A 22967-nucleotide genomic window follows, 5' to 3' on the forward strand; every position below is an offset into this window, starting at 1 on the left:
CTCTCTAGGTTTCTTCCTAGGTTCTGGCCTTTCTAGGGAGTTTTTCCTAGCGACTGTGCTTCTACACCTGTATTGCTTGCTGTTTGGGGTTTAAGGCTAGGTTTCTGTACAGCACTTTGAGACATCAGCTGATGTAAGAAGGGCTTTATAAATGAATTTGATTTGATTTGAACTTCATAGTGAAAAAAACTGGACATTTGTAAAAAAAAAAAACTATATAATAATAATAATAATAAAAAAAAATAAAAAACGTTTTATCTATAAAAATTAAACAATTAAATAGTTGTGTTGGATAACTGTTCCACTCTCCTTGTAATAGCAATCCTAAATTAGCTCAGGTGTAACCGATCACCTTCAAAATCACACAAGAGTCCAATGGCAACTTTCTTATTTTATGGTATTACAGCGGTCTGCAAATAAGCTAACGGCAACTTTGAAAGAGCTACAAGCTTTTATGGCTAAGATTAGTCAAAGTGTGCATGTGACAATATCCCAAAGCACTCCACAAATTTGGCATGTATGGTACAGTTGCAAGAAGGAAGCCATTACTCAAGAAAGCCCACCTTGAATCCTGTTTTTAAGTATGCAAAAATATACTAATTCTGTATCCATGTGAAACAAGTTGTGGTCTGACAAAATTGAACTTCTTGGCCTAAATGCAAAGCATTAGGTTTGGCGCAAACCTAACATGGTACATCACCTAATGAATACCATCCTTACTGTGAAGCATGGTGGTGGTAGCATCATGTTATGGGGATTTATCTCATCGTTAAGGTCTTATCCAGATAGAAGGGGAAATTAATGGAGCAATGTACAGAAAAGTCCCTGAGGAAAACCCAGCATAAATCCAATTGAACATTTGTGGCATGACTTGAAGATTAATGTCCAATGCTCCCCAATGAACTTAACAGAGCTTGAACAGTTTTGTAAAGAAGAATGGTCTGAACTGGCCAAATCTAGGTATGCAAAGTTGGTAGACCTATCTGACTCACAGCTGTAATTGCTGCCAAATGTGTTTCCACAAAGTATTAACTCGGGAGATATGCAGTTATGATATCAGTTTTGTATTTTTAATATATATTTTTTTAAATCCACACATCCCCTTAAGTGTGGGGTATGGTGTGTGTAGATAAGTGGGAAAAATCCTCATGAATGCATGAAACTGAGGCACTGGCAAAATGTGAAAAAAGTTCAAGGGATTCTCTATAGGCACTATATATACAGTGCCTTGCGAAAGTATTCGGCCCCCTTGAACTTGGCGACCTTTTGCCACATTTCAGGCTTCAAACATAAAGATATAAAACTGTATTTTTTTGTGAAGAATCAACAACAAGTGGGACACAATCATGAAGTGGAACGACATTTATTGGATATTTCAAACTTTTTTAACCAATCAAAAACTGAAAAATTGGGCGTGCAAAATTATTCAGCCCCCTTAAGTTAATACTTTGTAGCACCGCCTTTTGCTGCGATTACAGCTGTAAGTCGCTTGGGGTATGTCTCTATCAGTTTTGCACATCGAGAGACTGAAATATTTTCCCATTCCTCCTTGCAAAACAGTTTGAGCTCAGTGAGGTTGGATGGAGAGCATTTGTGAACAGCAGTTTTCAGTTCTTTCCACAGATTCTCGATTGGATTCAGGTCTGGACTTTGACTTGGCCATTCTAACACCTGGATATGTTTATTTTTGAACCATTCCATTGTAGATGTTGCTTTATGTTTTGGATCATTGTCTTGTTGGAAGACAAATCTCTGTCTCAGTCTCAGGTCTTTTGCAGACTCCATCAGGTTTTCTTCCAGAATGGTCCTGTATTTGGCTCCATCCATCTTCCCATCAATTTTAACCATCTTCCCTGTCCCTGCTGAAGAAAAGCAGGCCCAAACCATGATGCTGCCACCACCATGTTTGACAGTGGGGATGGTGTATTCAGGGTGATGAGCTGTGTTGCTTTTACACCAAACATAACGTTTTGCATTGTTGCCAAAAAGTTCAATTTTGGTTTCATTTGACCAGAGCACCTTCTTCCACATGTTTGGTGTGTCTCCCAGGTGGCCTGTGGCAAACTTTAAACAACACTTTTTATGGATATCTTTAAGAAATGGCTTTCTTCTTGCCACTCTTCCATAAAGGCCAGATTTGTGCAATATACGACTGATTGTTGTCCTATGGACAGAGTCTCCCACCTCAGCTGTAGATCTCTGCAGTTTATCCAGAGTGATCATGGGCCTCTTGGCTGCATCTCTGATCAGTCTTCTCCTTGTATGAGCTGAAAGTTTAGAGGGACGGCCAGGTCTTGGTAGATTTGCAGTGGTCTGATACTCCTTCCATTTCAATATTATCGCTTGCACAGTGCTCCTTGGGATGTTTAAAGCTTGGGAAATCTTTTTGTATCCAAATCCGGCTTTAAACTTCTTCACAACAGTATCTCGGACCTGCCTGGTGTGTTCCTTGTCTTCATGATGCTCTCTGCGCTTTTAACGGACCTCTGAGACTATCACAGTGCAGGTGCATTTATACGGAGACTTGATTACACACAGGTGGATTGCATTTATCATCATTAGTCATTTAGGTCAACATTGGATCATTCAGAGATCCTCACTGAACTTCTGGAGGGAGTTTGCTGCACTGAAAGTAAAGGGGCTGAATAATTTTGCACGCCAAATTTTTCAGTTTTTGATTTGTTAAAAAAGTTTGAAATATCCAATAAATGTCGTTCCACTTCATGATTGTGTCCCACTTGTTGTTGATTCTTCACAAAAAAATACAGTTTTATATCTTTATGTTTGAAGCCTGAAATGTGGCAAAAGGTCGTAAAGTTCAAGGGGGCCGAATACTTTCGCAAGGCACTGTATATATATATATATATATATATATATATATATATATATATATATATATATATATGTAGATCGATCGATCTCTCATGGAAATCAATTGCTATTTGCATGTGACATTGGCATGGAATGCACTGGAATATGTATCCACCGTTAACATTATGGCTGGTGGGACGCACTCTTTGATGGTAAACAAAACGAAGTGGTTTTAATTTCATTGAACAATTGCAGATATGCTTCATGATATTAGCATTTCCTGAACTGGCCGACAGATGTCATCAGAGCTTAGCCATAGGTTATAAACCACCATGTAATATATGTCTGTTCTCCTTTAAAAAATATATATATTTGTTTTTTGTTGTTGTTATTTGTATATATATATATATATAATATACTATTTTTTATAGCATAAAAAATAGTATACATACAAGTATACAAACAGACAATGATAACATATGCTAGGGGGTACATTAAATTACAGATTATACAAAGACCTTAAAAGATGCACACATATTGATTGTTTTAACAGCTTTCTTATTAGAATAATGTAGTATGGTCTTAATGTACTGCTCGAATTCCTTATAGATAAATTTACATTTACATTTATGAATATGACATTTTGCCATTATCACAATTAGATTTGAGGTCAAATTGTTTTTCTTTATCCTTTTTATAGTTAAGGAAACAGAGCAGCACATTCTCCCATAAAAAAAAACTAAAATCATCAAGAAATTTAACAATTAAATTAAGCTATTAATATCTTGCCATCATTTCTTTACATGTAGACAATGCCAAAATCAATGCAAAACTTTTTCTGGATTCTCAACACAAAAAGTATTGATAATGTTAATGCATTTTGAGTTCCTTCATGATTCGCAGGGTAATACTTATGGATCATTCTGAAAGAGACCTCTTTGACCTTGTTAACAAGCAGGTATTTGTGTGGTAATAACCCAACTTTTTTCCCAACAGATATATATGTCTGTTCTCACCATTTCAATAGCTGCATTTCACAACCTGTGAAAACCTTTGGTGGTAAAAGGACTATCTTGCTGTAACTGTTGGTTTGAGATATAGAGGGCTATCGTGGTGGTGTGTCCATTAAAACACAGATGGTGGTTTGCGGTTCAATGGGCTGTTGCCCGGTTTGTTATTTCAATTTAATTGAAGATGAGAGATTTAAGGATGTGATGGTTAACAAGGATATAAAAACATACATGCATAAAGCAAACAAATTTATCAAACAGTAAATGTTCTCAATAAAATTATAGTATAAATTAAGAAATAAGAACAAACTTACTTTGTCATAAACTCATCCAAAATACACAATATTACAATAGAAAAGGTGCCTTGTAACCAAACACTGAAACTGAAATAGTACGGTCTGCCAAACAAATTCTTCTTCTTCTTTGGGACTAGGTTGGCGGATCACATCCAACTTAAAGGTGCCTACACTGCCACCTACTATGCTAAAGTGAGGCCAGTCACGGCGTACCTACATCCAATTATCTTAATTATTCCTGTTCCTAAAAATAAAATAAAAAGTGCAACACCAACTAACCCTACACCTATATACACCACTATTTCATACAAATATAAATCACCACCCCATTAACTCTTCTCCAGTAAAATATCATTGAACCAGGTACTTCTCTGCAGTTGCCATCTACACTCAATAAAACCCCACTACCCCGTTCCACTACTTTGACCATATCTGCCCCTGCCAACAGCCTGGGAGGATGGGACACAAATAACTGATGATTGGCTGAGAGAAATTGATGATAAAAACATTGTGGAGGCTGTTTTGTTAAACTTCAGTGTGACATTATCGATCATAGTCTTCTGCTGGAAAAACTTATGCTTTATGGCTTTACACAACCTGCTAAATTGTGGATAAAGAGTTACCTGTCTAACAGAACACAGAGGGTGTTATTTAATGGAAGCCTCAAAATAATCCAGGTAGAATCAGGAATTCCCCAGGGCAGCTGTCTAGGCCCCTTACTTTTTTCAATCTTTACTAATGACCTGCAACTTGCTCTGAGTAAAGCCAGTGTGTCTATGTATGCGGTTGACGCAACACTATACACGTCAGCTACTACAGTGACTGCAACACTTAAAGAGCTGCATTTCGTTTCAGAATGGGTGGCAAGGAATGTTAGTCCTAAATATTTCTAAAACTAAAAGCATTCACTAAACCCTAAACCTCAGCTAAATATTGTAATTTATAATGTGTAAATAGAGCAAGTTGAGGTGACTAAACTTCTTGGAGTAACCCTGGATTGTAAACTGTCATGGTCAAAACATATTGATACAACAGTAGCTAAGATGGGGAGAAGTCTGTCCATAATAAAGTTCTGCTCTGCCTTTTTAACATCACTATCAACAAGGCCGGTCCTACAGGCCCTAGTTTTATTGCACCTGGACTACTGTTCAGTCGTGGTCAGTTGCCACAAAAAGGGACTTAGGAATTTGCAATTGGCTGAGAACAGGGCAGCAAAGCTGGTCCTTGGATGTGCACAGAGAGCAAATATTAATAATATGCATGTCAATCTCTTCTAGCTCAAAGTGGAGGAGAGATTGACTTCATCACTACTTATATTTATGAGAGGAATTGATATGTTGAATGCACCGAGCTGTCTGTTTGATCTACTGGCGCACAGCTTGGACACCCATGCATACTCCACAAGACATGCCACCAGAGGTCTCTTCACAATCCCCAAATACAGAACAGACTATGGGAGGCAGTATTACATAGAGCCATGACTACATGGAACTCTATTCCACATCAAGTAACTGATGCAAGCAGTAAAATTAGATTTAAAAACATAAAAATACACATTATGGAACAGTGGGGACTATGAAGCAACACAAACATAGGCACAGACACATGCATATACACACACGTATACATGGATCTTCTATTGTAGATATGTGGTAGTGGTGGAGTGTGGGCCTGAGGGCACATAGTGTGTTGTGAATGTATTGTAATGTTTTTCAAATTGAATAAACTGCCTTAATTTTGCTGGACCCCAGGAAGGGTAGCTGCTGCCTTGGAAGCAGCTAATGAGGATTCATAATGAATAAAAATACAAATACACCACACCTCAACTCACCCTGTAACGTAGGGGTCCTCGAGGGCCTGATTGGTGGCCCACTTTTTCTCCATCCCTGTGAAACACAACTAATTGCATTCTAAACTGAAGATCATGATTAGGTGATTATTGGAGTCAGGTGTGTTAGCTGTAGCTGGGTAAAAACTGTGACACCAATCAGGCCCTCGAGGACTGGAATTGCCCACCCCTGCTGTAACGCTTCTGAAGTTAAATCTCATCTACCCAAATACTTCTCTGCAGCTGCCACCACAACATCTATTTTCTGTGATTTACTTTCCATTTCTGCGGTACAGTTGATAACCATTACTATGAACTCTAAGATGCCAACCTTACTGAAAAATAACTCACATGTTACCCTATCCCTCTGTATTGGCTCAAATCTACTTCTCACTGGGATCCTCTCAGGATCCCTCACCTTTGACCCATCCTCCTCCATTTTCTTCACTGCCTCAGCATATGACACCCTCTGCACTACTCTGACTCTGGCCACTTCTATCTGCCTCTCTCGCAGCTGACACTTCCGATCTCCAGCAACATGATCACCCCTACAATTGAAACACACACAACTTGATCCTCCGAACCTTCTCAATCCTCTGTCCTATGGTTGCCTCCACACTTCCCACATCTTGGAATCTCCCTCCTCCATACTGCTGCAACATGACCATAAACATTGCACCTGAAACAGCACAGTGGAGTCTGGACAAAAGCTCTAACAGGATAATTGATGTATCCTAACATGACTTTGTCTGGTAGACTGACTCAAAATGACTGACAACGACTCCTCTATCTCACCATGCTCCCCACCAGGTCTGCGTCGCACCAAATGGTGGGCATCACAAACACCAGGAATTTTCAATTGCTCCACACATAACTCAGAAATCACTCTTTTCGATACAAGGTCTTTGTTGCCAACCGTGTAACTAAACTCCTGGACCACGCATCACCTCAGGACTGGAGGTATGTTGACACACAGATCAACTCAGCAGATGACATCCCCAGAGGAAAGATTCTGGCTGAGTTGTCGGCTCCACACAGGTTGAATCATGGCCCTCCATTCCATCCCCTACCCCCTAATCAGTTACCAAAGACTCCCTCTGTAGCACCACTGGAGTAACTATCAGAGTTGAGAAAAACACTGTGACTCCGCTGCCAGACGCCACTCACTTCAATACCTGGAATGAACTGATTGAAGCCATTTACCAGTCCATCAACTGAACTCCCCCTCAAAACTCTGGTTCTACAGATATTGACGGTTCTCGATGTGAGACCCTGCTCCTCCAGCACTCCCAGAGAAATTGCTTCCCAGAAGACCTCCATATAACTGGAAAGTGGTAAAGTAGTCCCTTTGAAAAGCCGCCTCCAAAACCTCTCTCCTGAATTGGACAAGTCTACAGGTCTCATTCGAGTTGGGAGCATTCTCCGGAGAGCTGAGACTCTGGAACCAGAACCGGTGCACCCAGCAGTGCTGGATCCGAAGAACGCAATCACTCGCCTCATCAAACACTATGACAAGCTTTCCCATCCTGGTGCCGATAGGTTGTTTGCTGATATCAACTGCCATTTCTAGGTTCTGAAGGGTCAACAAAATATCTGTAGCCATAAACAATATTCATACACTTTCACAATAATTACAATTCATCATGAAATATTCCATGATGCTTAGTTATGTTAGCACAGGTTTTCCTTTATTTCAAAATCAACATATGGGCAAAGACTAATCCATACACAGCCATCATCACTAACACGTGACATAGACAATACAAAATAAATATACATCAACATCTCCATTCACTTTGTTCTTCATTATCAAATAAATATTAAATACGTTCATCATATTTTTCCTAGTTCATTGCAAAGGTGTCTCAAAATACTTTATGGAAATAAAAGAAATGATATAAACAAAAATCTAACTCTTTAAAAAATTATCAAAACTTGTCGGTTACAAAATATTTGCACTTAAAAAAGATCCCAGTATTTCAAATAAATAAGATATATAAAACAATTTATAGTTGATATTTTAAAATATTTCCTCTTTTTCAACAATGCAGAGGATAAACAAGTCCTCTCAGTTGCTGTTTAAAAATGTCTTCAGTGTCTTTTTTTTTTGTAAAAATAAATAAGTCAATAAATAAATGCTGAATAAATAAGCAAAATTAACACAACATGAATAAATAATATATTAAACAGACTCAAATTCATACACAACAATAATAATGAAACCACAAACTATTCCTGGAAGTGCAATATCTATGCCCATAAATACTATCAACATTACTCAATAGGGTTGGAACACAAGTACACTATTTTGGAGCGTATGTTATGATGGTGTATTAGAGCCAGTATACTGCATTCTTAGTCTGTTCTGTACAATTAAAGTGGATGTCTTTTTTTATTATACCCCTCGTAAGTTTCCCAAACACCCACACCAACACAGTTTACTTCAATGCGCACAAAAAACACTTGTGTGTCCATTGATCCTGTTAACCTTCATGCAAACAGGGAGGGGAGCAACATGAAATGGACAACATATTTTCTCAAAAACAAATAAGAGAAAAAACAAGTATATATTCCAAAAGCAAGGGATGATTATTTATGGTTGTTGGGTTTTGTATACCCAGACACCATGTCACCTTGCCTCCTCTACCCTCTTCTACCTCCCTTTCGTATGTTCCATTATGTCTCAACACACTTTTAGAGACTACACTTCGATGCCTTTTACTGCTTGGTTGATGGACTCCAACAGAGCGCGGTTCTCCGGGTTTTGGTAGCAATCTTTATTGGAGAACATATGGGTCAAGGTGTCCACGTAATTATCGAAGTTCTGGTCCGACATAGGTTCCTGCTGAAGTAAACACAAGTAATGCTTTAAAGACAAGTTGTATGCGTTAATTTGTAAGCGAGTGCCGTTGCATTTGTGGAGAGTATGTGAGTGTGCGTGAGTGCATGCATGCTCTGAGTGATCCATCCCTATGTGTAACTCACCATGTGTGGCAGCCGGATGTTGGACAGGCTGCGGATCAGAGCTTGGCTCAGGCCAGACAGCTCAATGTACAGGGCATCGTTCCTCTCCTCAATCTGCTTGTTTTCCTCCTCCATACTCTTCAGGTTCTTCTCCATGGATGAGATCTGGAGCAGAGAACCACCAATCAATCAACCACAGTTCTTCAGTCAGCCACAAACCAGTCAGAAACACTTTTTATACAATCTGTTTTTGATTTTGAATTGAATTAGGAATGTATGGTCGGGACAGTATTTAGTGGGTATTGTTAACAAGTGTCAGACTCACCTGTGTGTGCAGGTTCATCATATCATCCTCCATCTCTGAGTTGGACTCACTCAGTTCCCCGATCTCTTTGTTCAGCTGCTTGATATCTTCATCATTATCCAGAACTGGGGAAATTAAGCAACCAGTAACAACCAATAAAACAACTAGAAACAGTCAAACATAATTGAAGATCATCCCGTTTTACTGATGTATTGTTGACTTGACCCAAATCCTAACTTCCACTGAAATCAATGCATGACTAAGTGAAAATTTGAGTTAAGTGGAAATGACGATTTTCCCTGTTATGCAGAAACTGTCAGATGAAACATTTAAGGTACTGTATATCCCCAGACTTACCATCGCTGGCCTTGAAATTTGCTGTAATGTACTCGTCTCCAGGGAACCTGGTTCTCTTCTTATTGGCGGAGGCTCTGGGACAACCAGAGAGACTAGGAGCAACAGAAGAGGAAAAGAGAGATGAGGCTAGTGATGGAGCACTGCTAGAATAGGGCCAGTTAGTTTAGTTCATTTTAATATGCCAATCAGTTTTTTGTCCAATATGTTTTGCTGTGCTTTAAAAACCTGACTAGATGTAAAAATCTATCGAATGAAATTAAATCATAAAATAAACAAACTCAATAATAACCTATAATAGGTTAATTATATTTCAGGTTTAGGCCCAGCTTTGTGTAAAGTGTTTGCACGAACCCCGCCAAAAAACAATTGGATTTGATTGAGTGTAATACCTGCGGTGTGTGAGGAAGCTGCCGTTGGCGTGTCCTGATCCATCACAGCCGGGGGTGGGACAGATGGGGCCCTCCGTCTTGAAGGCCTTCCAGGAGAAAGGAGAACCGTTGAGGAGCCCCTCCTTCTGACGCCGTGCTGCCAGCGGGCACCCATAGGCACTACGGTGGGTGGCATACTTCCCACTGATGTGGCCCAGGCTGTCACAGCCGGGCACCGGGCATCTACTAATGGAGGGGGGAAATCCAGGGACGACAGGGAAGAAGAGGGGAAAGGATAGAAAGAGAGAGAGAGAGGAAAGCAATCAGTAATAGTTTGATAACTCGAGGCCCGAATAAAGGGTGGTCTGTTGTGTGGATGGTAAAGAAAAGGAATGGTTTGTCGTGGACCAACCTTAAAAGCTCAGGGTCTTCCTTGTCATCCTTGGTGGGTGTTGTCTTGACGGCACCTTTCTTAGCACGGGGGCATCCAGACAAACTGACAGAGACGTAGAGAGAATTTTGAATAAAGTCCTTTTTTAGATTATCCTCCAGTTGGATTTTCTAGGATTACATTTTTTTTTAAACAAAAGCAATAAATGATCTGTGCATACCTTCTATGGGAGGCGTAGTTTCCAGTGATGTGACCTGATCCATCGCATTCAGGGGTCGGACACCTGGGAGTCAACCAGAGAGAAGTCAGGTCAGCATAGCACTGCATGTGATATTCATATTTGTTGCAAATGTAGAGATGATATGAAAGCGCTTTGTCATAAAAATAGCTAACACTTTCTCTATGGGATATAATTTGTTTGATACAGATCGCAGAAGAGGGAAAACACATCCCCGCACATTGTAGTGACAATACAAAGGGTTCAGTCATGTCAGTATAAAGTAGGGTTAGAACAGGGATAGGAAACTCTGGTCAAGGAGGTCCGCAGTGTGTGAAGGTTTTTATTCCAGCCCAGCACTAACACACCTAATTAAAATCCTTGATGTCAGACAACAATTAAGTTTTTAGGTGTGTTGGAGCTGAACTGGAACCATTGCCTGCACACATGCCTGGGTCAGAAAGAAGGAAGGAAGGGGTAATACAAGCACAGACATACTTCAGTTCAGCAGAGTGGGCAGCCATGAGGGTCCGAAGAGACTTATCAGCAAGAGGACAGCCTGACAGACTAGAAGATATGGAAAATATATATATAGACAGAGTATATTGTGTAGTAATTTAATAAGGGCAGAATAAAGGAAAGATCTCGATCACAATCATAACAATGAATATTGTTTACAGGACTCATAGTAGCACATGATAAGAGCAATAGAGTATAGTAACTATTGAAAGTTCACAATTTTTTATACAGATGTGTAGATTAGTTAACATTCAGTGTCAGTGCTGAAAAACACTATGAATGCAGCTGTAAGACGTACAATGTGAATCAGCGCTACCGACTGCATTGGTTGTAATGCAGGGGAGTAGGGCTGTGTCATACCTCCGATGTGAAGCGTAGTTACCAGTGATGTGCCCACTGCCATCACAACCTGGGGTGGGACATCTGGAGATAATTGGGAATGATTAGAAATTCATTAATGAATTCGTTCAAAAACATGAGGTTGGATGGCAGTACTACTTTGAACTGAATTCTGTATAATGGTGATGTGTCAGACTTGATATTAGAGTACTAGGTAGAGAGACATAGATAATTCAAATGTAGGTTATTTTTTACTTATAACGTTGTTATGAATGCTGGATTGAAGTTATTTTAGAGTATTCTTACAGTAGAACCTCTTTTTTGCAGTCTTTGGGTGAGAACTGGACCTTGAAGCTGGACGTGGTGACCTCGCCTGGGTACTTCTTGTCCTCCATGCTCTCCTGGGTGATGTCATCATCTTCTGCGTCAGAGGAGGTGTAGGAGTGGGCCACATAGTCCATCTGGCAGAAGGTCAAACAAACACAGGTAAGGATGGAGATTATAGTTTATCATTTAATCCACCCTTTATTCAAACCAGGATGTCCCATTAAGGAAAAAAGGTATTTTACAAAGTACATCTGGCAAAGATGACAGCTCCAGTATAAAAAAAATCATGCAATCAGAACATAATCACACAAGTCTCACCTTGCCATATTTCCAATTCTCGTGTATCACTGGAAGCTGAGGCTAGAACACACACTAACCTCTCTCAAGACTATTACATGATCATAATTCCAATGGTTTGGTGTTAGTCGCAGACTTGGCATAAAGCAGTTACCTCATCCTGTTCCTCCTTCTCTTTGGGACAGTTTGGCTTAGTGAAGTCCAGAGGCCCCTCCAATTCCTCCTGTAGGTGGCCCTGGGGCGAGGGAACGTCTCCCGGGTGCTGCGAGGAGGAGGAAGAGCAGGGGTCTGGTGATTGCATCCCTTCCATCTTGATGGGCTTCTTCATGCTCAGGTCCAGCGTCCCATTCTCATCCACTTCAATATCTATGTCCTGAAGGTACAAGGACTATGTTAGTGTGTGTGTGTGTGTGTGTGTGTGTGTGTGTGTGTGTGTGTGTGTGTGTGTGTGTGTGTGTGTGTGTGTGTGTGTGTGTGTGTGTGTGTGTGTGTGTGTGTGTGTGTGTGTGTGTGTGTGTGTGTGTGTGTGTGTGTGTGTGTGTGTGTGTGTGTGTGTGTGTGTGTGTGTGTAGGTGTGTGTATAGGTGTGTGTATAGGTGTGTGTGTGTGTATAGGTGTGTGTGTGTATAGGTGTGTGTGTGTGTGTGTGCGTGTGTGGGTAGTAATGCAGTGTGTCTAATAAATCATTTCAAGAGGGAAGAATATATTCTTTATAAAGTCAACCACCAACAGGCTAGGCTGGGCTGAGCTGGGTAGCAGAGAGGCCTACCTTGCCAGCTGGGTCCTGCTGTTTGGTGCGAAGGTTCTCTGGACTCTCCCAGCAGCGTGTGGACAGGTTCAGAATGGCAGTGGCAGCCATGTGAGCAGCCTCGGCATCATGGGTGTAATCGTAGCCACTGGAGGACGAGGAGGAGCTGCTCTTTGCATATCCTCCCGAGAAGCTATGGCCCGGGGACGTGGCCTTAGGGAATGGTTTAGCTGTAGAGGAGAGAGAGGGTGGGTGTGTGCAAATGAGAATTTACCTTCACAGTATAACACGCACCAAGCCGCAATTACAGTTCTCCTAAAACCAGCAGGGTCGTGATCCTAGACTACCAACCAATTTCTCTCATGAATACTGATGTGAAACGAAAAAGTTATGTTTTGTTAGTTAAAGGGACAGTTCACCCAAATGACAAAATTACATTTGTTTCCTTACCCTGTAAGCAGTCTATGGGCAAGGTAAGACAGCAATAAATGCCATAGTTTAGTTTCCCTGGTACTGTTTTCACATGCTAACGTTTAAGGAAGTCATGAGACTTATGTTTGCATTTTTCATGCATCATGTTCAACTCATCTATAAGTGACTTTGTTGAGCTTCAAAATCAATTGGGGGAGATACTCTACACCCAAACAGCTACAGACCTATATCTATCCTACCCTGCCTTTCTAAGATCTTCAAACAGATTACCAACCATTTTGAATCCCACCGTACCTTCTCCGCTATGCAATCTGGTTTCAGAGCTGGTCATGGGTGCACCTCAGCCACGCTCAAGGTCCTAAACGATATCATAACCGCCATCGATAAGAGACATTACTGTGCAGCCGTATTCATTGACCTGGCTAAAGCTTTCGACTCTGTCGATTACAACATTCTTATTGGCAGATACAACAGGCTTGGATTCTCAAATGATTGCCTCGCCTGGTTCACCAACTACTTCTCTGATAGAGTTCAGTGTGTCAAATCGGAGGGCCTGTTCTCCGGACCTCTGACAGTCTCAATGGGGGTGCCACAGGGTTCAATTCTCGGGCCGACTCTCTTCTCTGTATACACCAATGATGTCGCTCTTGCTGCTGGTGATTCTCTGATCCACCTCTACGCAGACGACACCATTCTGTATACTTCTGGCCCTTCTTTGGACACTGTGTTAACTAACCTCCAGACGAGCTTCAATGCCATACAACTCTCCTTCCGTGGCCTCCAACTGCTCTTAAATGCAAGTAAAACTAAATCATGCTCTTCAACCGATCGCTGCCTGCACCCGCCCGCCCATCCAGCATCACTACTCTGGATGGTTCTGACTTAGAATATGTGGACAACTACAAATACCTAGGTGTGTGGTTAAACTGTAAACTCTCCTTCCAGACTCACATTAAACATCTCCAATCCAAAATTAAATCTAGAATCGGCTTCCTATTTCGCAACAAAGCCTCTTTCACTCACGCTGCCAAACATACCCTTGTAAAAAGGACCATCCTACCGATCCTTGACTTTGGCAATGTCATTTACAAAATAGCCTCCAACACTCTACTCAGCAAATATCACAGTGCCATCCCTTTTGTCACCAAAGCCCCATAAGAGCGTCTGCTAAATGACTTAAATGTAAATGTATATACTACCCACCACTGTGAGCTGTACGCTCTCGTTGGCTGGCCCTCGCTTCATACTCGTCGCCAAACCCACTGGCTCCAAGTCATCTATAAGTCTCTGCTAGGTAAAGCCCCGCATTATCTCAGCTCACTGGTCACCATAGCAGCACCCACTCGTAGCACGCGCTCCAGCAGGTATATCTCACTGGTCACCCCATAGTCAATTCCTCCTTTGGCCGCCTCTCCTTCCAGTTCTCTGCTGCCAATGACTGGAACGAACTGCAAAAATCACTGAAGTTGGAGACTCTTATCTCCCTCACTAGCTTTAAGCACCAGCTGTCAGAGCAGCTCACAGATCACTGCACCTGTACATAGACCATCTGTAAATAGCCCATCCAACTACCTCTTCCCCATACTGTATTTATTTATTTATCTTGCTCCTTTGCACCCCAGTATCTCTACTTGCACATTCATCTTCTGCACATTCTACCATTCCAGTGTTTAATTGCTATATTGTAATCACTTCGCCACCATGGCCTATTTATTGCCTTACCTCCCTTATCCTACCTCATTTGCACATGCTGTATATAGACTTTTAAAAATAAAACAAATCAAATAAAATAAATGCTAATATCGGTCTCATGACTTGAATAAGATTGGTGCCACAAATGTGGAAACAGTGCCAAGGAAACAAACCAGAGTATGAATTGCTGTGATACCTTGTCCATAGAATGCTTACAGGGTAGAAACAACTATGTCATTTTTGTTTCCAACAGAAATTCAACAAATGCCAAGATCATCTTACATTTGAAGGCTTTGGGTGAGGTTTGACTGGTGGCGGGTATCTTTGGAACCAGCAAAGGCTTCCCAAACACCTGGACGTCGAAGCTTGCATAGTCGAAGGAGACCTTGGAATATTTCTCCAGCTCTTTGGCCAGGTTGGCACGGGGTGTGGCAGGCACCATGTTGGGTCTGTAGCCGTACTGAGGGATCTCCAGCTGCTTCACAAAACACATAGGTCTGAGAGAGAGAGAGAGAGAGAGAGAGAGAGAGAGAGAGAGAGAGAGAGAGAGAGAGAGAGAGAGAGAGAGAGAGAGAGAGAGAGAGAGAGAGAGAGAGAGAGAGAGAGAGAGAGAGAGAGAGAGAGAGAGAGAGAGAGAGAGAGAGAGAGAGAGAGAGAGAGAGAGAGAGAGAGAGAGAGAGAGAGAGAGAGAGAGAGAGAGAGAGAGAGAGAGAAGGTGTAAAATATTAGTCAAATGCATCAGATGGACAGCTATTGTCGTAAGTGGAGATATGGAGAAAGGGGGGACCAGAGAGGGCTCACCTGAGAACTCTGTCTGAATGGGGGCTCCCAGTTGGGGGCTCGCTGACTGAAGGCTGGGGGTGACTGGGGGTGACATGGCCCCCCTTGGAGAGTTTCTCTGCAGCTGCTATGGGACAACCGGAAAGACTGAGAGGGACAAAGAGAGATAGTGAAAATGTATAAATTTTCTCATAGAATTCCACCGGAAATAGAAGGTCAATGTCAGGTTGTAATTGTTGGACAGTATAATACCTGCGGTGTGTGTTGCGATTGCTGTTTACGTGACCCTGGCCTATGCATCCTGGAGTTGGACACTTCAGCACGTTCTCATGCATGGCCAGTACTAGGGAGAGATAGACCGAGAGATATAAGAATGTGTCAATTGTTCAAAGGAGTATGTGTAATGTTTCGCTGTTAGAACTTTGGTATTAGAGTGTTAGTGCTCTGCTAGTACTCACTCTCAGGTGGGATCCTATCTTTGTGAGGGCACCCAGAGAGACTGCGGTGGTGGGGGTACAGCCCAGTCACATGGCCCGTCCCATCACACCCAGGGGTAGGGCATTTCACCTCCTTCTTTTCTGGATAGGAAGGGGAGAGATGTTGAGTGAGCAAAATTCCTAACAATTGGAACATGATTTTGATTCTGTGGCGGGTTAAAAGATATCCTGATAAAGCATAAACTGTCCTACCTTTGCTGTGGTGTCCTCTGTGTCGCATGGCTTGGTCCATGGCTTTGCTGGCCCTGTCATCGGGGCTGTGGTAGTGCTGGTGCTCTGGAGACTGTTGGTCGACATGCGGCCCTCTCACCTGCTCGGCCTTCAGGGCGATGGCTTGCTCCAGCAGTCCCAAATTCCCCCGGGTCATATCCCAGGTCTCTGAGTCATCTGTCACACCCGAACCCTGTGAGAGACAGTCATCTTCTTCCTCCTCTTCCTCCTCCTCTTCCTCAGATCGTATCTCAATGACCACTGTGGTAGGTGGGGCTTTGTGAGAGTCGTGGTCCTCTTCTTCCACCTCCCCTGCTTCTGTTTCCTCCTCTTCTTCCTCCTCCTCTTCTTCCTCCTCCTCTTCCTCCTCTTCAGTCAACGGGGAACCAATCTTTACCTCCCCCGCTGCCACTTCTGTATCCTCACATTCCTGAGCAGGAGTACTAGGGGCAAGAGGGATGGCAGGCTCCATGTAGACCACCTCATCCTCCTCTTCCTCCTTTTCTTCCTCTACCTCCTCTTCCTCCTCTTCCACCTCCTCCTTCTCTTCCTCCTCCTCCTCCTTTTCCTCTCCCTTCTTCTCTTCTTCCTCATCTCCCTCCTCTTTTGCCGGATGCCTGCTATAGTCGCCACTGGAATACTGGTGATCTGAGATCTCCTGACTCACAAATTGCCTCTCCTCCTCTTTCTCTTCCTCCCCTCCTCCCTCCTCCTCCTCCTCCTCTCCTACCTCCTCCTTTTGCTTCTCCTCACTCTCTGCTCTCCCTGTTTCATTGTCGCCTTTGGGATGCTCTATTGTTCTGTGTGCATCAACTGTATCCTCATCTTCCTCCTCCTCCTCCTCAGCGGCCTGTATCTCTGCCACTACTTGCATCTCCTCTTTGTGTCTGTCTGCCTCTGCCTCTGCTTCTTCCTCTGTGGAAGCTTGCTGTTGGGTTGTGGTGGCTGTGTCCTTGTGCGAAGTCCCTGCTTCAGGTGCAGCTATGGTGTCGGACTCGACAGATGTCTCTTTTTCGGTGTCTTCGGGTATCACCTGTGAGCAATCGGCTGTGTACAGTGCAGAGTTGATAGGTTATTGCTAAATAATGAGCTCTCCCTGTATTTGTCTTTCCATCAATACTTACTTTAGTATCATTATCAATCTGTACCACTGCAATAGCCAATAGCAATCCATGATAAATGTGATATGTTCCTTGGATTCTGGTCTTCTCTTGACTCACCTTTCATGGACATGGCTGGGTTTGGCATTTTGCTATTTTCCTTCTCTTTCTGCTCCTCCTCCTCTGACTCCTCCCCCTCCTTATGCTCTGCCTCACTGGCGGCGTCACTGTCTGCTATGTTGAAGCCCTCGTCCATGGCCAACTTCAGGGGCAGGGTCTTTTTCTTGGGGGCGGGTTGATTCTCTTCTGCCTCCACAAGTTTCCTCTTCTTCACTATTGGGCATCCAAGAATGCTATGGGTGCAAGGTGAGGAGATGGGTGTTAAAGTCTTACTCCAGTCTCCTTTTCATCTCATTTAACACCTGATTTACTTAACAAAAGGCACATCTCAATAGATGGTCCACGTATCCTCATGACATGGTCGCAAGTGGGGGGAGGAGCCTTTCCTCTTTGGTTCTCTACTGTTCCTTGAGCAAGGAGGGTGGCTGATGACATCACAAAGTCACCATCAGACCAATGCCCTACTCCTTGAAGTTTGCAGTTGTCTAAAAAACACTATTTTGCTCAAAACATATTTTTTTACCCTTTAGTGTATGTACTGTATTTATACATGGGATATTGTTTTTCAACAGGTAAAGTTAAAAAATCACTGGAGAACTGGAGAACGAATTACCCTTAATACCACTATATGTGGTATTTTTAATGGAGCTTTTTCTCAATTTAATAGTATCTGTATTTAAAAAACGGTGTTAGCAGAGGAACTTGAGAGCTCAGAGTTGGTGGTGGTTAGTCAAGTTAGTATATCATACCTTCTGTGTCGTGAATATCTCCCAATGACATGGCCTGAACCATCGCACCCGGGAGTGGGGCAGCTACTTGGTGATACAAACAGAAAACAAACATTTGTTTTATTCATTTTGCACAATGAATACGTTCAAACTTTGTATGTGCTTTTCAGTTCATCACCAGCCTAGTTTATTTGCTCTGAATTTCTGCATGCTCTGGTTTTAGTGCACCCAACCAGTCTAAAGCCATATTGTATTTTTCAGGACTACATGTATACAGTAATAAGACAACTGTGTGGCTGGATTCAATACAGTAGCAGAAAAAAAACTATTATCTCACCTTAACTCTGCTCCCACGAGTTCAACGGGTACTGGGGAATAAAAAGACAGAGAGAGAACATCATAAGACACACACCTATCCTAAATACACAACAAAGGAAGCCGTTTCAATTAGTGTGTGTGAATGTATGGCTGCGTGCGGTGGCTGCGTGCGTGCCTACTGTACGTGCATGTGTGTTTGGCCCCAGCTCACCTCTGATGCCTTTTGAGCGGGTCCGGGTTCTCGTTTCTGCTGTGTCCTGACTCATCTGAAACACACAGAGTGTCATGACACTGCACTTACTATCTGTCTCTCTTTCTCTTTTTCACACACACACACACACACACACACACACACACACACACACACACACACACACACACACACACACACACACACACACACACACACACACACACACACACACACACACACACACACACACACACACACACACACACACACACACACACACACAGCTTCTCACTTTGATTCGAAGGCTCCTCTTGGTCTCACAGAATCTGCTTATTCTGTCTCCTCGCGTCCACCTCTGGTTCAGCAGCTGCCCTCTGAACTCATGTTCTATTGGAGAGGAGAGACATAGGACACACAGTCAAGGTTATACAACAACAGCATACAGCGTACATCAGGGTTGGGCAAACCTTTTGGCTCGAGAGGCCCATCGGGATTTCGAAATTCAATGGAGGGCCGCACAGAGGCCTAGATATTGGAACATTGCTGTGGGGACTTGTTTCCATTCAGCCACAAAAGCATTAGTGAGGTCAGGCACTGATGTTGGGCGATTAGGCCTGGCTTGCAGTCGGTGTTCCAATTCATCCCAAAGGTGTTTAATGGGGTTGAGGTCAGGGCTCTGTGCAGGCCAGTCAAGTTCTTCCACACCGATCTCGACAAACCATTTCTGTATTGACCTCGCTTTGTGCATGGGGACATTGTCATGCTGAAACAGGAAAGGGCCTTCCCCAAACTGTTGTCACAAACTTGGAAGCATAGAATTGTCTAGAATGTCATTGTATGGTGTAGCATTAAGATGTCCCTTTCTTGTAACTAAGGGGCCTAGCCTGAACTATGAAAAAAAGCCCCAGACGATTATTCCTCTTCCACCAAACTTTACAGTTGGCACTATGCATTCGGGCAGGTAGCGTTCTCTCCACCAAACCAAGATTCGTCCACTGGACAGCCAGATGGTGAAGCGTGATTAATCACTCCAGAGAATGCATTTCCACTGCTCCAGAGTCCAATGGTGGCAAGCTTTACCGCACTCCAGCCGATGATTGGCATTGAGCATAGTGATCTTAGGCTTGTGTGCGGCTGCTCGGCCATGGAAACCCATTTCATGAAGCTCCTGACAAACAATTATTGTGCTGACGTTGCTTCCAGAAGAAGTTTGGAACAAGAGAGTGAGTGTTGCAACAGAGGACAAGAGGATTTTAAGCGCTTCACGCTTCAGCGCTCGGTGGTCCCATTCAGTGAGCTTGTGTGGCCTACCACTTCGTGGCTGAGCCGTTGTTGCTCCTAGATGTTTCCACTTCACAATAACAGCACTTATAGTTGACCGGTCAGCTATAGCAGGGCAGATATTTGACGAACTGACTTGTTAGAAAGGTGGCATCCTATGACAATGCCACATTGAAAGTCACTGAGCTCCTAAGTAAGGCCATTCTACTGCCAGTGTTTGTCTATGGAGATTGCATGGCTGTGTGCTAGATTTTATACACCTGTCAGCAACCGGTGTGGCTGAAATAGAAGAATCCACTAATTTGAAGGGGTATCCACATACTTTTGTATATATTGTGTACATACTTAGACAGGCCTATACTGGTGACTTCCTAACCTAACCTTCCTTCCTAACCTATTAGGAATACTGTGTGACATGCTTTATTTTTTTCGTGTATGGCAATTTCATTCCATGACATAATGTAATATTAATTGTTGGTGTTCTTATTCGTTGTTCTTATTATTTGTGTACAAAATGTTCTAAAAAGATTAAACACAAAACGATCCTTGAAGGGCACCCCTAGAAAATCATCACATGTTCAATCTGGACAGAGCTACAGGTAAAAATGGTTGATGGTTGATAACAGGGTGATAAATAACCATGACTGTTATTGCAAACACAACAAGCTCCCCATACACAATAGGGCTGTGTGGTTGGGATTCTCCCAGAGAAATATAAGAGAACAATACAGTAGGCCGAAAAGTACAGAAGGCCTGCCCATGTGCTATCACTAGCGCTGTTAAATCAATGACATTACACTGTTCCAAGATTATGTTGCGTTAAACATGCAGCAATGTGCAAACAAATATGTATCATATAGCATTTTAGGCATACTTATGATTAGGCCTACTTGGCCTATATAGTTGGACATTATAACCGGTGGTGATTATATTGTTTGAGGAATAGCCTTTAATGAACCAGACAGTTAATCAGTATATACTAAAATATTAAACTGCATTTACAACAGAAATGCAACTAGCCTACCCAAAGCCTCCTCCTCGACCATGTTAGCCTATTTTCCATCTCTCTTGCACATAATGGAATTAGACCTAAAGGCCTAGAGTAGGGTACATTTGAATACATTTAAATGATTTATGAATATGTGTTTAAAGAGAAAGAAAATGGCTTCGTGGCTTTGTTTATCGGCCTTGCACAAAAACACCACGGTGCTGTCCATGGTGCTGCTAACACGACCTCACACACTCCGCTATGACACAAGGTCTTCATGTTAATCCGTCTTGCTTTAGTGAGAGAGCCTTCAAATATCAAGTTTGGGTGTGTTTTTCTAGTGCTATTATAATAATAAGGTCGTTGTAATGGCACTCTTAGCGCACATAGCCCCGGGAGATGGTGACATTTGAGGGGCACATGATCATCGGCTCTCGGATATGTAGCTCCACCTCCCCCAGTTTCCTACTGACACATTTTACAGTCATTGACTACAAACACGACCCCCTGCGAGCCGAGTAGGAAAGCACAGGCAAATAGCACAGGCAAAGCAGCAGTAGGCCCATTGCAAAGCCACTTTGTAACCAAATAACATGCCGGTTTAGGCCTTGATCATCGATTGAACATCCACACACATAAATATAAAGACAAAAAACATACACGAGATAAGAACAAGAAAAGTAGGCTACATTGCACGTATAAAGGCATATGCCTCTCCGGATTGCAAAAACACAAAATGACTTTCACAATAGAACCCTAAACCGAAACAAATATGCCTAGTGGTTAAAATAATATTTTATATTATCACCCCGGTAGTCTACTTTTCTATAGGCTCTTCGTAATGGAAAGAAAGGATAAACCATAAAATACAATTACATGGCTATGTACAATGCCACACAATAGGCCTGCAGCTTTCAAACTTATCAACATAAGATCTATATGCCTCTTTTCTCGAAGTTTCAGAAACCCTAAGCAACACGAAGTCCGATACAAATCTCACATTAATGTTTTTACAAACTGTGAACAATATAGCTTATCTGAAACTCATATCAAAACGATCAACGTTTTTTTAAAGGGGACTATCAAAAGAGTTCGTCATTCGTCCGAAATGACATTCTCTGGCCGTTTGGATTACTTTTGGATTACCAAAACAGAACTGTGTGTTCAGTTTGTTCATGCCATACATCTATAGTACTGAAGGTTGTGTGAAATAAGATACAATTATGTTCTATATGAATTAGCATCCTAAAGAGGCTGCATCTTTAAGAATTAAGATCCATTAGGCGATAGAAACCAACAGCAATGGATGTTCGCGAAAAGATAATAAATATGTTTACAATCTGATTTCAAATACATTTGAGGAACACACGCATTTAACTATACTACAGAATTGGAAACCATAATATGATTATAAATACCATTATTGAATGGCTCTGGTTGCTTCGTTGTTTTCAAGTAGGTAAGGCGGGCCTCCTGAATCCTATTTCAACAACTTCTTCTCAGCGTTGAATACTACCTCCACAATATCCCCGCAACTCTTTCATTGACCGTTAGAGACATCAAACATAATCCGGAGCTCAGTGCTCTTCCACCAGTCTTCAGTTTACAAAAGCGGCATTACTCCAACTTTAAATCTAGAATAGCCTACTCCAAAATCCATAAGCAAAAAAACATGGCTTCATTTGCCTTTGTCAGCGAGAACAGGCCTACGTAATATTGCCTTACCTTTCGCTCATGGGTCATTGTTCACCCCTCCCCCCATGCTCTGACATCACCATAGCAAAGCCCACAACATAGCAAAGCCCACAATCTAAGAGGTGGCTTCGGGTACTCCGGTATTTTTTTTAGATCA

General features: G+C 42.3%; 1 protein-coding gene across 4 annotated transcripts; it reads right to left on the reverse strand.

Moving 5' to 3' along the window:
• Nucleotides 1–7611: 7611 nt before the first annotated feature.
• Nucleotides 7612–22967, reverse strand: LOC118359740 (myelin transcription factor 1-like). 4 transcript variants are annotated; one of them, XM_052482120.1, is made up of 23 exons: nt 22534–22967; nt 19139–19233; nt 18865–18919; nt 18673–18703; nt 18357–18422; nt 17608–17840; nt 16370–17434; nt 16139–16258; nt 15933–16023; nt 15702–15827; nt 15183–15397; nt 12798–13006; nt 12183–12401; nt 11711–11865; nt 11426–11488; nt 11045–11113; nt 10550–10612; nt 10351–10434; nt 9960–10184; nt 9571–9662; nt 9235–9338; nt 8931–9074; nt 7612–8787 (listed from the first exon to the last, which is right to left on the reverse strand). In XM_052482120.1, exons 3-23 carry the CDS (start codon nt 18917–18919, stop codon nt 8647–8649), a joined length of 3570 nt encoding a protein of 1189 aa, XP_052338080.1. In that variant the 5' UTR covers nt 19139–19233; nt 22534–22967; the 3' UTR covers nt 7612–8646. The 4 variants fall into 4 exon arrangements, with proteins under 4 accessions (XP_052338080.1, XP_035594302.1, XP_052338081.1 ...); XM_035738409.2 differs by having other exon boundaries at nt 7612–8790; nt 22534–22963; XM_052482121.1 differs by having other exon boundaries at nt 7612–8790; nt 18357–18419; nt 22534–22921.

The sequence above is a fragment of the Oncorhynchus keta genome, chromosome 27 (assembly GCF_023373465.1).
Source record: "Oncorhynchus keta strain PuntledgeMale-10-30-2019 chromosome 27, Oket_V2, whole genome shotgun sequence".
Classification (NCBI taxonomy): Eukaryota; Metazoa; Chordata; class Actinopteri; order Salmoniformes; family Salmonidae; genus Oncorhynchus; species Oncorhynchus keta.

What these genes read in the sequence shown, in the direction of transcription:
- LOC118359740 (XM_035738409.2), bottom strand. Translation starts at nt 18,919, where the DNA reads ATGAGTCAGGACACAGCAGAAACGAGAACCCGGACCCGCTCAAAAGGC. An exon ending in TGCAAAAAAGAGGTTCTACT is followed by an intron (nt 11,489 to 11,710) that starts GTAAGAATACTC and finishes AATTATCTCCAG; the next exon opens with ATGTCCCACCCCAGGTTGTG. An exon ending in GAAGACCCTGAGCTTTTAAG is followed by an intron (nt 10,185 to 10,350) that starts GTTGGTCCACGA and finishes CCCCTCCATTAG; the next exon opens with TAGATGCCCGGTGCCCGGCT.